At 43.7% G+C, this 16,295-nt stretch overlaps 1 protein-coding gene across 1 annotated transcript; it reads right to left on the bottom strand.

The window, feature by feature from the left end:
* Positions 1–5,935: 5,935 nt before the first annotated feature.
* Slc17a4 (solute carrier family 17 member 4) lies at positions 5,936–15,960 on the bottom strand. Its single transcript, XM_052729568.1, has 11 exons — positions 15,870–15,960; positions 13,381–13,580; positions 12,296–12,529; positions 12,122–12,209; positions 11,612–11,698; positions 10,458–10,576; positions 10,199–10,360; positions 9,064–9,196; positions 8,841–8,988; positions 7,579–7,669; positions 5,936–6,070 (listed from the first exon to the last, which is right to left on the bottom strand). Exons 1-11 carry the CDS (start codon positions 15,958–15,960, stop codon positions 5,936–5,938), a joined length of 1,488 nt encoding a protein of 495 aa, XP_052585528.1.
* Between the last annotated feature and the right edge of the window lie 335 nt (positions 15,961–16,295).

Here is a 16,295-nt window from a genome sequence, read left to right as displayed (position 1 = left end):
AGGGCCTCATTTTGGGGGTGTATATCTGCTATGTGTTCCCCAACCATACTGAAGGCACCATTGTAACATCACAATTTGGCCTATTATACAAGGACTCACCATGAGTTTCTGAGAACCATATTACCACAGATAGGCTACCTCACATTAGGAGAACAGAAGTAAACTACTTAGAAGAAATCTGTGGACTCAAGGCAGTAGCAGCGCTGTTGAGAGGTGTTCAAATACCTACAGCATTTGGAATGGTTCTTAGAACGGGCAGATGGCGCTAGAGTGCAGGACCATGGAAGTTGGAGCATGTACCTGGTGCAGAATCACCAAGAAAGGTTTTATTTTCATTTTCTTAATAACAAATTAGTTTATTAAAAGCTGAAATTTGGAGACACAGAGAATGTACCTATTAGTACTATAAATGCAATGTGCTGTTTTGAGAGTAGCAATATCAAACTATCGGAGTGCCAACTCTATGGACATAGTGGCTTTTTATCTGTTTAATTCTCAGGATACAGCCTCGATACTGAGTATCTTCATGCCCTGACACTGGACCTAGAAAAATGCTGCAGTTACTCAGATATTTTCATAGATTTCCCAGGGTAGGGCAGAGGAAGGAGGCAGGTTGGCCCCTGGCAGTTCTATTTATTATTATGTCTATAGTGGAGACATGTGAAGATGGCATGGACAAAAGACAACTTCAGAAAAATGTCCTAGCCTACACTAATTTCTTTGGGGTGTTGGTACAGTCTCCAGGTACAAGGACTCTCCAGTGACGTCTCTATGTGTTTTGTTTTCCTTTGTCTACAAAAGTTAATAGAAAAGTGAGCACCTTCGAAGCACAAGGTCAGAGTCCTGATTGAAAGGAAGAGGAACTTGCATGAGACTGCCACCCCCGGGAGCCACCAATGCCAGGAGGGGTGGCAGGAGAATCCTGAGGGGCCAGGCTCAGCCACTTGAGTCTGTGTGCTTCTTTTTGCACTGTGGATTATATGTGACAAGTTACACATCTGAGTTTAAAGGTGGCTTTATTTATCTGTCTTCCTCTGTGATCCAATAAACAAACATAAGATGAAACGTTACAACCTCATGAAAGGCCTTTTGGTTTGGATTTGTTTTTGTTCATGTTGTTTCCATTTTCAACGTTCATTTCTCTTTGTTGTAAATATACAAACCACTTGAAAAAATCTTCAATGATTTTTATTCTTTCAGGATGGCCCATTTTGAAAGAAAATATAAAAGAAATCAGCTTCCTCTTTGATGGGCCCAGGGAGAAATCAAACTTTTTATCTGCAACAGCTAAAGATGAATGATGAACAAACAAAAACTAGGGACTGGCAAGATGGCTCAGCAGTTAAGAAGACTGACTGGTCTCCCAGAGGACCGAGGTTCAATTTCCAGCACCTACATAGCAGCTAACAACCATCAGTAACTCCAGTTTCAAGGGATCCAGTGCCCTCTCCTGGCCTCCATAGCCACTGCACACTTACAGTGCACAGGCATACATACAGGCAAAACTCTTGTATGCATAAAATAAAAATAAGTGAATTTCAAAAAAGAAAAAAGAAACAAAAACTAAAAATAAAAGAGTCCAGGGAGGGACAAGAAACGGATTAATGAAGACTTTGGATAGCTGACTCTGTGCCTTAATGAGACATGGGTCAGTTCCAGGATTGCCAAAGAGAGTGATGGCATCACATCCAGGTTTCTGACACTGTAACACCATAAGAAAAGGAGCCCCTGGGCTCTGAAATCAAGGCATAAATTTGGGGCAAAATTGGTTCCTTTTCTCCTGTCTCCGTTAGCTTTAACTGTCAACTTGACGTAGCCTAGAGTCACCTGAGAAGGGAGTCTCAATCAATGTATTAGTCAGATCATATTGGCCTTTGGGCATGTGTATGGGATTGATTGTTAGCTGGTGCAAGATGGTCCAGCCTATGGTGGGCAGCATTACCCTAAAGCACATAGTCCTGGACTGTATAAGAAAGGTAGCAAAGTATGAGCCTGTGGGTGAGCTGGCAAGTGGTGTTCCTCCATGGCTTCTGCTTCATGTCCCCACTTGAGTCCCCACCCTGACTCCCCTCAATGATGGACCGTGACCTAGGTGTGCAAGTCAAATAAATCCTTTCCTCCTGTAAGTTGCTTTGGTCATGGTATTTGTCTCAACAACAGGGCAGAAACTAGGACACTTTCCTATTCCTTCTGTCCCCCAACTGGTCTTCTATACCAGCTCAGAGCTGCTCCAAAAAGTGACTTATCAAACATTTATTGGCACTTACTGTAAATGGAATCCCGCACTTTGCTGAAGATGTATCAAATAATACATGTCCTGGTTCCTGAACTTCCTGGGTTTATATTCAGGTTGGGTAGTGGAAACTGCATAAATGGACCAGAAGAGGAAGAATGTGTGGGCATTCCAGGAGTTGTAAGGAAGGTGAAGACCTTGCCTGGCCACCAGCAGGGCATCTCTGCCATGTTGCTCTTCTGTCTAATAAGAACACTGTAGCCTTTGTCTTACCCGCAAGCCACTTATGCACCCTCTGTACTTTGAAGTAGGAGGAAAGATACTAAGAACGAAGCCCCCCTTGGATTTCTCACTAGCAAATATAGGCATGACCTTGGATTGTCAGTGAAAAGGCAAGACCACCTTTATTCCATTCTTATTATCTTCCTAGCTGGGCTTTAGGCACAACAGCCCTTCCTCATCCCTCTCCCAGGAACTTTCCATTCATACTTGATGCTTGGCTTATGCCACTTGCGTTTCTCAACAAGCTCTGCCTGGGGGGGTGTCTTCAACAAGCTCTGCCTGGGGGTCTTCAACAAGCTCTGCTTCAGGGGTCTTCAACAAGCTCTGCCTGGGGGGGTGTCTTCAACAAGCTCTGCCTGGGGGTCTTCAACAAGCTCTGCCTGGGGGTCTTCAACAAGCTCTGCCTGGGGGGGTGTCTTCAACAAGCTCTGCCTAGGGGTCTTCAACAAGCTCTGTCTCAGGGGTCTTCAACAAGCTCTGCCTGGGGGGGTGTCTTCAACAAGCTCTGCCTGGGGGTCTTCAACAAGCTCTGCCTGGGGGGGTGTCTTCAACAAGCTCTGCCTGGTGGGGGGAGGGGAGTGTCTTCAAGAAGCTTGCTCCAAACTTTCTTTGACTCGTATCCTCTCACCTTCCTTCCTCCCACTCTTCTGCCCCCAATGTCTCAGGATTGGGCGCCTTTCTTCTCATTCTGTTTCTCCTCATCAGCCAGATCTCTGCAGAGTGATCACTCCTTTTCATGAGTCATTCTTTCCACTTCTCCATCTTAACACTGTTTTCTTGGTTTGCCTTCTATACTTTTCTTCTTTCCTTCCTTCCTTTCTTCCTTCCTTCCCTCCTCCCTTCCTCCCTTCCTTCCTTCCCTCCTTCCTTCCTCCCTTCCTCTCTCTATCCTTTCCTCCTTCCTCCCTTCTCTAATTATCCTCCAGCTGACCATTAAACACTGGAAATCTTGAAAATTAGTCATAGGCTTTCTCTTTCTATGTCATACTGTCCACCCACACAACCTTATCCATACTGAAAAATTTAATTATGACCTATGTTTAAATTGTTACCAAATACTTAACTGGACTCCAAATGTCACATGTGCTATCCAGACCTTTGTGTCCATTTTCCTGTTTGTGGTCTTCATTGTGTATGCTGCTATCATTGTGAGAAGCATCCCCATTGATCTAACAAACCAAAATGCAACTATTGCTGTGGACATACATCATCCATCCTCTCATAGAGTATGAGTGTGGCCAGGCTATCTATTTGCTTTTATCTCTCACTACTCCCTCCATGGACTACTACTCTCCTGGATGGCACTGGGACCTCCTAACCAATTCTTTGATGCAGTGTGACTATTGAAAATCAGAACCCTGATTATGTCCTTTTCCATTAAAATACTGCCACTGGTTTTTTTTGTTTTGTTTTGGTTTTGTTTTGTTTTGTTTTTTTCAAGACAGGGTCTCTTTGTGTAGTTTTGGTGCCTATCCTGGATCTTGCTCTGTAGCCCAGGCTGACCTCAAACTCACAGAGATCTGCCTGGCTCTGCCTCCTGAGTGCTGGGATTAAAGGCATGCATCACCATCACCCAGCTTTTTTTTTTAACCACTGATTTTAACATAAAGACCAATACTCTTCCCTGGGTCCACAATGCCCTGTGTATTCTTGACTTCGATACTTCTATAACCTCCTCACAGCCCAGTTGGCTCTTATTCATTCCTGATTTTTCTTCTTTAATCACCTCCCAGTCAATTCTGCTCTTATTCACTCCTGACATTTCTCTCTTGCCACCAAACCTTTGCGTATGCTGCTGTGGATCTTCCCACAGAGTCTTTCTAGAACATTCATTCCATCGGCCTCTACATCAGGTGACCTTCGGATACCAGCTCAACTGATGCTCTGTCATGGTGGCTGCCACTCACCCTTAAATTAGTGCATGCCACTTACTTATCTAGTAAGAAGTGCGCCTCCTTGTTCCATATCCCACAGCTGTCACTGCACGCTCACTTGTGATACTTTTATTAAAGCCGTCTATGCTCCTGTGATAGTGAGCTATTCCAAGCTGTGCGTGACCGTGATGTCCGCCATGTCTCCATACACACTAATGTATTCATTAACATTCATTGAATGTTTGAGTGTTTATGTTCTTTTGTAGTCCCTCTGTCACCCACGTGGATTCTTTATATATATATATATATGATTCTCTTTTGAAATAATTTATTTTTATTTTATGTGCTTTGGCATTTTGCCTGCCTGTACATCTGTGTGAGGGTGTCAGATCTTGGAGTTACGAACAGTTGTGAGCTGCTATGTGGGTGCTGGGAATTGAACCTCGGTCGTCTGGAAGAGCAGCCAGTGCTCTTAACCACTGAGCCACCTCTCCAGCCCCCATGTAGATTCTTAATGCAAAGAGACACCATACACACTCTCTAGACATTTGAAATGAGCTGAAGCAAGCTTGGGTCTTACCAACATTTTTAGAAGACATTTTACATTGAATGAGACCCATTGGACAGTGGCTGAAACCACAAGAGTCAGAGAAGCAGGCACAGGGCAGCCATGATGGGACAGATGCCATAAAGCAGTGCATGAGGTGATAAGAGACACACAAGACAAGGTCTACTTACTAAGACTAAGACAGAAGGGATGTGCACAGACCCACATCCAGATGAGGGGCCCAGGTCAGAGGGGTTAGAAAGAAGGTAGCTGAGGAAGAGTTGACTCCAGAGAGTGCCTGGGTGGGGTTTATATTGTAAAAGTGGTTTTGATCCAAAGCCAAGATCCACAGACAGAAAGTTGTCCGGAATGGTTGAATTCCATTACCCCTCTTATATTAGTTGAAGAAAGTTCATTCCTTTCTGCATGATAGACTCACTCTCCATTGTTTTTTATCCTGACTGTTTTCAGTTAGACACCCTGCACACACCAAGGCTCACAATGGTTCTTGAACCCCCTCACTTAACATAAGAGCAACTGTCCACTTTGGCCTCCTGCCCCAGGACTTCAGCCTGTAGACATCCTCTTTTCCAGGTTGTCAGGTCTCTTTGGCTGACAGCTTAAAGAGTTCATGGTACCACACTCCTATGGTTCCAACTCATCACTCCTGTACTTCTGGCTTCCTCTTTAGCTTTGATGGTAAATTGTCCTCCAGCCCCTGATGCTTTTTGCCATGGCAACAGGTGAAAGTATAGAGGATTCATAGACAGTTGGACACACCTGTGCTTCCAGGAGCATACAGTTATAAACAACCAATCCTTTCCTTTCCTTGTGAAACCTCCAGTTGTGTGGAAAAGATACCTTTAGGGTTACATAGCCAGGATCTCTGATGATCCTGGAAACGAAGCCCCTTCCAGTTGGATGGCTTTAGCGGTCAAGCAGGCACAAAAGCAGGTCTTTGAAGGGAAGTGTCAGGATCTCACACATCGTTCACTTTTCTCAGAGATGGGTGAATGTCTGTTCCTTAGCCCAGTCCTGTACCTCTGCTCGGCCAAAGATGAGGTAGAAGAGCAGGCCTACTACATCAATAGCAGCTGCAAGGAAGAAGACATTTCTCCAGCCAAACTCTGGATCCTGGAGGCAGGAAACTCCTTGTTAGTAACAGTGATTACTTCTTGTACAAGGTTCTATGCCTTGATGGTCCTTCTCCTAACTCAGCCCCGTCTCCAAGACTCCCATCTTGCTCCTGGAATATACTGCAGCATGTCTGACATTGGACCATCACACCCCCTGTTCCCTCTGCTGGAAAGCGTGTCCCATCAGGCACTCTTTCCTGACTTGCTCCATGTCACCTTTTCAAAGATTGCTTCTTTGACCACACTGATAAGTTGGTCATGTTTCCTATTCTCTTCTTCTCTCCACACTTACCACCAATATGTCTATAGTTTTCTGTCAGTTTTTTTTTTTCAATATACATTTCATGAGGCAAGGTTGGAGGGCTTTTGTGGGTTTGTTTGCTAAAACAATTGGCATAGTACACACTAATATTTAATAGTTTTTTATGAATGAATTAATTAATTAATTAATGAATCAAGTGGCAAGAGGAACAAGGTTTATGTGAGGATTTTCCTTTTAACCAATACCTAACAGTGTTTTCAGAGACTAGAAAGGGATAGAAGCTTCGAAGGCAAGAGAGGACTTGATTTTATTAAAACAAAAATCCTTTCTTTGTGAATCTCCTGTCTTTTTCTGAGTTACTGATACAAGGTCATGGAAAAATTAGAAACGAGATTTTCACAAATCTCCCAGACATCCTTTTCCATGTGAAATTTATATCTATATAATTCTTAGGCAATGTTCAAGTCATCAGGTTTAATCATTTGCTTATTCTTACTTTTTTCTTCTTTTAGGGATTTGTTGGTGAGACAGGGTCTGACAGTGTTGACCAAACTGGCCTCCCACCTGCTGGGATTACCAGCCCGCACTGCATTGCCTTGCTTATTTTAGCGACATCATAGTGCCTCTCTCCAGGACGGAAGGTTTCAGAGTGAAAATCCAGCATCCCAGCAGCACTGGTCCCCGGGTGCTTCTGGTCTGAGTGATGAGCAAGATGAATGAATGGCAGAGAGAACTCAGGAGCATAGGTATGAGGTACAGGGAGCTTTCCACTCTGCCATTCATTAAACATCTTGCTCACCAATTTCCAAAGACTTTTTAGCTTACTAGACAGAAAACCACCTCATCCTGGTTTGCCCAGAGTATTCAAGATGTTAACACCGAAAACCTCTCAGAAATTCTGAGAGTGCTCAGTTTGAGATAAATCACGATGGGTGATCATACTGGACTGTAGGAGAAATGCCATGAATATTACTAGATATGTGGGATTTTAGCATGAGAAGCTCATCTTGTAAGAATTCACAAACCATAACCCACTACACTGAGCATTCTCACATATACCACACCCACGGAATATGGAATTTCCCTACATAAGTTGAGCTGGGAATGAAGGTATGTTAGGGGCTCCAGATTCAAGAGTTTTGAGTTCTTCCTCACTAAGGAATTAACAGTATCTTAGACTGACTGCTACTAGCTACCACCATTCAGTTTCTCTTATTAATATTCCTTATGATGTTTAACCTTACCTGACTGAGGAAAAATCCAGCAACAGTGGGAGCTATGCCTCCTGCTATATGAGAAAAGACCTGCAACAGTCCTTTGAGAAAGCCAGCGTACCTGAGAAGGGGGCAGTCTCATGTAAGCAAAGGGCTCATCCTGGTTGCATCGCACTGCTATATCTCTATGCATGTTTCTGGGGATGCTTAGGGTGGTGGATACTAAACCTGAACAAAAGATGCTAACTAATGATCCTTATACTCCTAGGCTACAGGCTCACCCTTTCAGGGGTAGTCTATGCTAACATGTCAACTTCTTGGTTCTTACTATTGAGCCCAATCTTGCAGCCCTATTTAGGGATACAAAAGTCTCTTCCTTCTGCATCAAAGACCTTCATGTGATGAGATGGTTACTCTCTGAGACCAGCCTATCTCAGTGGCCCATCGCGTAAAGGTGAAGCATATCCTGTTGCTTGAGTTAAACTCTGGGAGTTTTATGTCTGGTCTCAGTTCTCTCTGGCATGACTGGCACCAAAGATAAGGATTTTTCCTCGGGTTCTATGTCTTTTCCCTTTGTTTTTGTGGATGTATATGTGTTTACATGTGTGGCAGTATGCATGCATGTATGTGCACTGCATGTGAAGACCAGATGACAATCTTGGGTACATCCTTGAGGTGTTGTCCACATTTCTTTTGGAATTAGTGTCTCTTACCAGCTTGGAAATTGCTCATTAGGCTTGGCCCACTGCAAGAAGCCGCAAGGCTCTCCGCCTTTCGCCAGCTTCCCAGCGCTGGGATTGCAAGTACACACCCCTGTACTTGGCTTATTTGATTTTGTTTTGTTTTGTTTTGTTGTTGTTGTTTTTTCTTGCAATGTGGGTTCTGGGGATAAAACTCAAGTCCACATGTTTGCCTGGCAAGCATTTACCAGCTGAACCATTCCTCCCAACCCTCTTTCTCCTTATTTAAGCCTCACTTAGGCCTCCATTATGGGATCTCTTGAGACCTTTCAGTAACCAACCCAACGGACTTGCTGCATTCTTCAGCAGAGACTGACAGGTCAGGTGTCTGCATGGCCACAGACTGTTCTTGTTTCAGCTAGGAAAGGCTGCATTCACAATGGCCAACTAGCCCAGGGTCCCATCCAGAAGTTACAGAGATGTAGCATTGATGTCACTATCCTCTGTGACCTAATGTACACACTCTCTTTTACCTTTGCATCAGAGCAAGGGTAGGTAGGGTTCCTGGACCTGAACTGAGCTTCTGTGAGGATGAGGCAAAGGGGTCCCTACCGTGGAGCAATATCTAAGAAGTTAATGAGGGCCCCTGAATCACAGAGGCTGCAGAAGACAGAAGATATAACCAAGAAGGCCATTGTGGTGCTGCGGCTGGATCTGACCCAAGGCAGGGGCACGAGGATCCCGGATGAGACAAGGACCCCTGCAGCAGAACAGAAGACATAAGAAAGAGGCTCCCAAGCTCCCACAACCACCTAGCAGTCAGCTTGGCCCTTACCTATGGCAGTGAAAAGCTTCCGGATAGTTACGAGTCGGAGGACTCTCTTGGAGAGGAGAAAATCTGCCAACAGACCCCCAAGGATGATGCAGACACAGCCAGCCACGAACGGCAGGGCCGACAGGATTCCACTCTGGAGATTAGAGGTGGGTAAGTATGAGCATCCTCAGCATCTTTGTCATGGTCCTGACTGATCCTGATGGATGGTCCATGTCTGTGGCTTTGCATTATACATACATCACTTTCTGTGTCAATCAACTTCTTTGTTACTAGAATTTTAATTTAACTTTAATTCTGGAGGGGAAATATGCACATAACTCAATCTTCTTAATTTCTTTTTTGACAGAAATTCTCACTGTGTAGTCCTAGTTGACTCAGGATTCACTATTTAGAGCAGGCTGGCTCAAACTCACACATATCTTACAGCCTCTGCCTCCCACGTGCACCACCATACCTGACTTCAATCATTTTTAATAAAAGCAAAGGACAAAGGCTTTCTTCATATATAAATATCACTTATAAATAGCTATTTTAATGATTTTGAGCTAGGCTTGGTGATACATACCTATAATCCTACAGTGGGAGGTAGAGGTAAGAAGACCTGGATTTTGAGGCCAGCCTTGGCTATATAGCAAATTGCAGGTCAGCCTATCTTACCTAGTGAAACCCTATCTTAGGGGAGAGAAAGAAAGAAAGGAAAGAAAGAAAGAAAGAAAGAGAGAGAGAGAGAGAGAAAGGAAGGAAGGAAGGAAGGAAAGAAGGAAGAGAGAGGGGGAGAGGGAGGGAGGGAGGGAGGGAGGGAAGGAGGGAAAAGAAGCCTAACAACATCTTATTTGCATTAGAATTTATTAATCTCTTAAAAAATTTTATGCTGCCAGTAGAGCATCTTGTTTATAAATGCTGACTTCATTAAGTATAAAATTTTTGCATAACACTTTTAAAAGGATGACACCATGACCTGATTTGGAACCATATCTCTGCTCAGGTAAGCAGTGGGTCACACTGAGGTCAACATGAATCCAAGTTAACTGGTTGTGTTTCCTGTGGGGGGTCCTGGTCTAATCCCTCATCCTGTGGCCATGAGTGAGGTCATACAGAGAAACACAATGCCTGGGTACACTTTCTTTGTACTCACATCTCTGAGGTTTGCTTGAAGTACAGAGCTGATATATGTGGGTGTGTATGCCATTATTGTGGATAGCAGCCAGTATTCACAGAAATAAGACACCACAATGGCCCAGAGTGGGAGAGATTTGACCATGGCTTTAATGGGAAGAGACCATCCTGGCGAGCAATCCTAAAAGAAAACACATGTGATGATCCCCTGCATGGCAAGACAGGGGCTCTGAGACGTCCAGGGATAGGGAAAATGACAGGGAAATGCCTCGGTGTACCTCCTCAGCCAGGGAACACACAATGTATCTCTTCTCACCGGTGCTGATAAAGGGGTGATTCTGTGGGTCATCATACACGAGAGGAAACCAGATCAGGCAACAGGCACAGCCTATTCCACCTGTGGGAGAAGAGCCAGTCAGCACTGCGTTGGCGTTTTCTTTCAGTTCGATGACTCCCATGGCTGACAGGACAACTAGTGCCCACGCCTCACCCCATCCCCAACATTGCACCCTTGAATGGCGTGATCAAGGAGGGTTCTTCCCCACCACCTGACTTTGGTCTTGTTCATGCAACTTGCTTTCGCCTCTGCCCTTCGGCAGCTGCCAGCTGAGGCATTAAGAGACACTGCCTTTCTTCATTGTCCTCTGGGGAGGAATGAGCTCCCGTGATTCCATGATCCAAGGCAGGTGAGAGAAACAGGGAATAGAGGCCACCAGCTGTTCCATGGGACTTCAGGAAGAATGACAGCTGCTGCAAGCCACTGAGTTCACAGAGGCTTTGAAACACACACACACACACACACACACACACACACACACACACACACACACGCACACACACACACACAGTTACACTAAAGATGCACACAAGCTCTTGGTGCGCTTCTCCCTCACAACTGAGCAGCAGTCAGTACTCCTGTAGGTTGTACCACAAAGTTCTCTTCTTCATTGAACCTTTCCCTGACTTTCTTCTAACTTTCTTGTTGTATGTGTGATTGATTACCTAGACCATTTCTACTTGCAGAATGAAATTAACCATCATCAAAGAAAATTTATCTAATATGCATGAGTGTTTTGTCGGCATATGTGTATGTGCACCTGTGGAAGTCAGAAGAGGGCATGGGATCCCCTGGAACTGGAGTTACAGATGCTTATGGGCCATTTTGTGGATGCTTTGAACTGAACCTAGGTCCTCTGCAAGAGCAGCAAATACTCCCAACTGCTAAGCCATCTCTCTAGCCCCCAGAATACTACAATTTAGATGCTCTTTTGTAAATTAGCAAGATTTACACCATGACTAAATTTGAACATTGCCAACTTTACATAAATGCTATGTGTTAGAATTTGGATAACCGGAGATACGTTCATTACAGATGCCCAGCACTCTGTGTTATAGAGAAACATTTTGAGATTTTAAAAAAGAACAAACTCACCGAAGATGTAGAAGATATAAGGCCATCCAAGGTTCTGGCAAAGAAGCCCACCGGCAATGAGGACAAGGAAGGTCCCAAGCATTGACCCTGAGCAAAAGATGTGAGGACATCATGAAGATGAGAGCTGGCCTTGGGAATCAGTATGCTTCCTACAGAGCTGAGTGACAGTGACTGAGGGTATGGCCAGACTACCACAATACAAACCCTGCTCCTTTACTCACGGACTGTATGATCTCAGATACTTAGTCTATTTGTGTCTTGGATTCTCTATACTGCGTATTTACTCTTCACTGATTTATAAGGTTCCTATCAGGGTAAAATAAATGAATGTATACAAAATCCAAAAATGTTTGGTGCATTGTTAACACACCTGATCAAAAAAGACAGTCTAGTTCTTAAAAGCAAGGATTATGAAGACAGAGTAGCCAGGATACCAGGCTGTCATTCTCTTAGTCCATTGCTGAGTACTCTTGGACAGTGCCCATAAAATGAGATTAAGATACCAGTTACCTGATCCAGCGATGGTGGTGAGTTGACTCCTTTCCAATGGGGGAGCCCATTTGACCCACATTGAGTACTGACCTGTCAATACCATAACCTGGGGGAAATTTTCCATTCTTAGAGATAGGAGATCATTCGAGAACATAGATACATGCCAGTTATACTCGATAAAGATCTTGATACCTGAGCCATGCCTTGGATGACCCGAAGGACAATGAGCAAGGCTACTCCAGCACCAGCCGCCAGGGGAGTGAAGAGGGTCAGAACGGAAGAAATTAGCAAGCCTGCTCCAACCACATACTTGGCTCCAAACACTCCAGCCACATAGCCAGTGGGGATCGGAGCTAAGAATGATCCATAGCTCAGGGAGCTGAGAAGGATTCCCTGGATCTCAGGAGTCCAGTCATACACAGGGGCCTAGGCGACAAGGAGGGCCTCGTTGTTGGCTACACAGGTGGTGTGGTTCCTTTCCTTTCATTTTGTTCTTGAGACAGGTTCTCACCAGCCCAGGCTGACCTTGATCTCTTAGTCCTTCGCTCCCACCTCCAAAGTCCTGCAATTACAGCTGTACCTCACACCTGGCTCAGCTGTTGACTGCTCACTGTAAGACTTGAGACACAACAAGCACTTTGCAGTTCATTTTAACCTCTCTTCAATTCTTCCAATTCACCAGTTTTATAAAGAAAAAAACAAAAGCCTAAGTATGTGCACATCATACTCTTTCCTATCACCCTGGCATGATTAACTGACCAATTGAAATAAGGGAGTTCATGCTGGTGCATGCCTGGAATCCAACAACTTAGGAGGCTGAAGCATGAGGATAATGAGTTTGAAGACAAAGCAAGGCCCTGTCTCAGAAAGGCAAATACATATAATATTCATATAGGATATATATGAATACCATATTTTATATATTATAGATAGATACATATATACTATATATGTAATAGATTCGGATAGAAGGGAAAGCTCATAAAGAATGAAACATCATTGCTGAGGTATTGAGTATTATGTGGAAAAGAAAGTAGACATAATCTATGAACCTGGTTCTGTGGTGAGTTTCATCCTTACAGAAGAAGAATTTACTTTTACTGGATGATTAACCATGTTTTATTCTGACTTAGCCATGCTTTCACTTACAGACACTAAATAGAGAGGGATGAAAATCTCCTCAGATATGCATTATGTTCTCGTGCTAGGGGAATCTCATTTGATCATAAGGTAGCCCTGAAAGAAACAGTTCAGATTTTCACAAAACACATCGCTACCTTAGATGCCTGTAGTGTTTCATTCCCAAAGTCTTGTGAGTCGGCAGGGGGCCTTTCTGTGGAAGCATTGAACTGGCTGGCTGCTACTGTGGTGTTCACCATAGCTGTTATGGCAATGCTCAAGTTCATTTGTTGGGTATAAATTGAAAAATTACAGAGCTGCAAGATGAAGGCTAGACCATGCCTCAGTGAGCAGAAGCCTAGAGGAAAAGAGACAAAGGTCATCCAGTCAGCCTGCTTTGTTCCTACTCTTTCTAGGTCTGGAGGAGGCAGAAGACTGGTGTCTGCTGGTTCATGGAAGTACAGGGGGGTCCAGGCACTGTTCTGTGAGAGGCTCTGTTCTCCTGAGATGGAGAGCTAGTTCCCTTGGAAGCAGAGCCTTGAAGAACATTTGGGACGTCAGTCTCAGAGATGGGTTTTTCAGGGCTCTGGGATGAGCCATCAAGGGCAGGAACAGGTTTAGAGCAAGAACTGCCAGAAAGTTGAAATTGCTTTATGTAGTGTCTGGTGTGTGTGTATGTGTGTGTGTGTGTGTGTGTGTGTGTGTGTGTGTGTGTGTGTGTGTGTGTGTGTGTATAGGGGGTTTGAAAATGACTCCAGATTCCCTGCTTAAGGCGCGGAGATAAGTATCACCTGTAACTAGCAGTAGACTACTTCACTTGTTCAGGGCTTTGAAGGAGAAGTGTGAGTGGCAGGCTGGTGCTAGGTTAAAGACGTCATCTTCATCTTCATACTGTAAGCTAGGCTTGCAAAAAGCTTGCCTCTGTTCCAAACTCGTTAGTTTGACCACAACTGGGAGGCAAAGGTAACATGTGGTCACTGTAGTCAGACTCTGAGTTTACAGCTTCCAGGCTGCAGCCAGGCAGCAGACAAAGCTGAGGTAGCCAGCATTGCACCCTGGCATGTGGAGACGCACTTGTTAAGTTCAGGATTGACAGGATTGGTGAAATATAAATTAAAATCACCTTGCCCTAAGTCTAGGACCATTTAACTCTGAAAAGCCTCTCTCCTCCTTCTGGAAGTTAGAGTGGAATTTGGGTCATTGTTTTGACATGTCATATTCCAGTAAGAAGGGTGGCCAGGTTGTCTTCTCCATGCTTCACCCATGTACTCAAGTCTTTTCTCCGCCCCAACAAGAAACTGTAATCATCAGTTAAGCCCCTGTAGGTTTCATCAAGTACTTTGTGTTGCTTCTATAACTGAATTAATTTTACTATCATGGTCTTTATTTACTTGTTTGTTGAGACAGGGTTTCATTATAACTGAATTAATTTTACTATCATGGCCTTTATTTATCTGTTTGTTGAGACAGGGTTTCATTATACACACCAGGCTGACCTCGAACTCAAGATCCTACTCAGTGCTGGGATTACAGGTGTGACCACACCCAGTACTTATCATTTTCATGTTTCTTTTGCCCCTTGGGCTTTGATTAGATAGATGACAGACAGACGGACAGATAATACATACACATTTACATATACATTACACATCATGGGGGAAAACAATTCTCTTTACTGTTTGCAACATTGATATCATCTTTTCACTTTGTCCATCAGCATGGTGCGGGGAGCACTCCTGCTAGATCAGAATTTACTGGAAATACTCCTTTATGTTGCTGCTTGTGAGTGAGTGTGACATGTACTTCAACCACACTAAATATCCCACTCCCATTTTAATATTCTTGGGTTTTATCAAATATCTTTTAATTTTGGAATCAGTCATTTGGATCTCCAACCAAGATGCTCTACCAGTAGCAAGTGTTGAAAGTCTCTGTGGCTCCCGTGCGTTGCCAGGATTGTAAAAGAATCTGTAGGTGTTGGGAGGAGAGCTGAAGCATTCACGCAATGCACTATGATGGTGGTTGCTAACATTTGACTCTCCTTGCATTCCTGAAATAGTCTCTTATTCACAGGCTGTTTCTAATGACAGAACAGCTTGTTTTGTTACTTTAGCTAGGATTTTATTTAGCACACGTAATTGAGTTGAATTTGTCTTCCACGTACACATCTATCATTCTGTCCTTGTTAGTTTTGTGGGGGGAAAGTTGTAAGTTTTCCAACTTGACAGTGATCCGAAATGATTTAAATAGACCCCAGCCCTTGGCCAAAGACCAAACTCAGTTTCCTATTTCAAATCTGCTCTGAAGTGATTGGAGTTTGTTGGTCTGTTGGTTTTTATGGGTGTTTTGTTTTGTTTGTTTTTTGGTGTTTTTTGTTTGTTTGTTTTGGTTTTAGGTTTTTTTTTTTTTTAGTTATTTTGAGTTTTTGTTTTCACTTCCAGATAATGCCACATGATTCTTATCTGCTGTGTATGCCTTCAAGATTACCTATGAGAAATGAAATAATTAGGAGTAAAAGTGCTTTATCATTGTCTAGCTCTGTTGGCCATTGGCAGTAATGAGAAAAATGCTAGCTATCAAGAAAAAGGAAGTTGGGGTGACATCGATCCTATTTTTCCCATAACCAGAGCTCTGTGTGTGATTTTACCTTTCTTGAAGGATTGTTCTTGGGTCACGTTTAAATTGCTGTCATTGGGAACGGCTCCCACTCTCGCCTTGATGTCTGCTCCAGTAGACATTTTGTCTCTCTCCTCCTAAGGTCCAGCATCTACTTACTGAAATAAGAGCACGTAAGAGCAAACACAGACAGGAAAACATCTTGTATCTTATATAGTGTGGTCCCCATCCTTAGCTCTGTTAGTAACCAAATGTGAGGCCTTGGAAAAGATATAGTTCCCCAAGTCTTACTAGCTGTATCTTTGAAATGGGAGAATCTAGCCTGGATTGTCTAGATTAACCATAAGACCGTTTTTACGTCTGTGTATTCTCTGTTCTTAAACCAGTATTTGTAACACCTGGACATGAAAATTTAATCATTTATTTAAAATCTTATCTGGAAGATTCCAACAGATTA

This window comes from Peromyscus californicus, unplaced genomic scaffold (assembly GCF_007827085.1).
Source record: "Peromyscus californicus insignis strain IS unplaced genomic scaffold, ASM782708v3 Scaffold_8__1_contigs__length_139910024, whole genome shotgun sequence".
NCBI lineage: Eukaryota > Metazoa > Chordata > Mammalia > Rodentia > Cricetidae > Peromyscus > Peromyscus californicus.
This window is presented reverse-complemented; position numbering and strand designations above follow the sequence as displayed.

Excerpts from the sequence above, each read along its gene's own strand:
- Slc17a4 (XM_052729568.1), bottom strand. The coding sequence starts at position 15,960 with ATGTCTACTGGAGCAGACATCAAGGCGAGAGTGGGAGCCGTTCCCAAT. Across the intron at positions 13,581-15,869 it reads AGAACAATCCTTCAAGAAAG|GCTTCTGCTCACTGAGGCAT; the intron begins GTAAAATCACAC and ends CTTTTCCTCTAG. Across the intron at positions 12,210-12,295 it reads TCATCCAAGGCATGGCTCAG|GTTATGGTATTGACAGGTCA; the intron begins GTATCAAGATCT and ends AATTTCCCCCAG.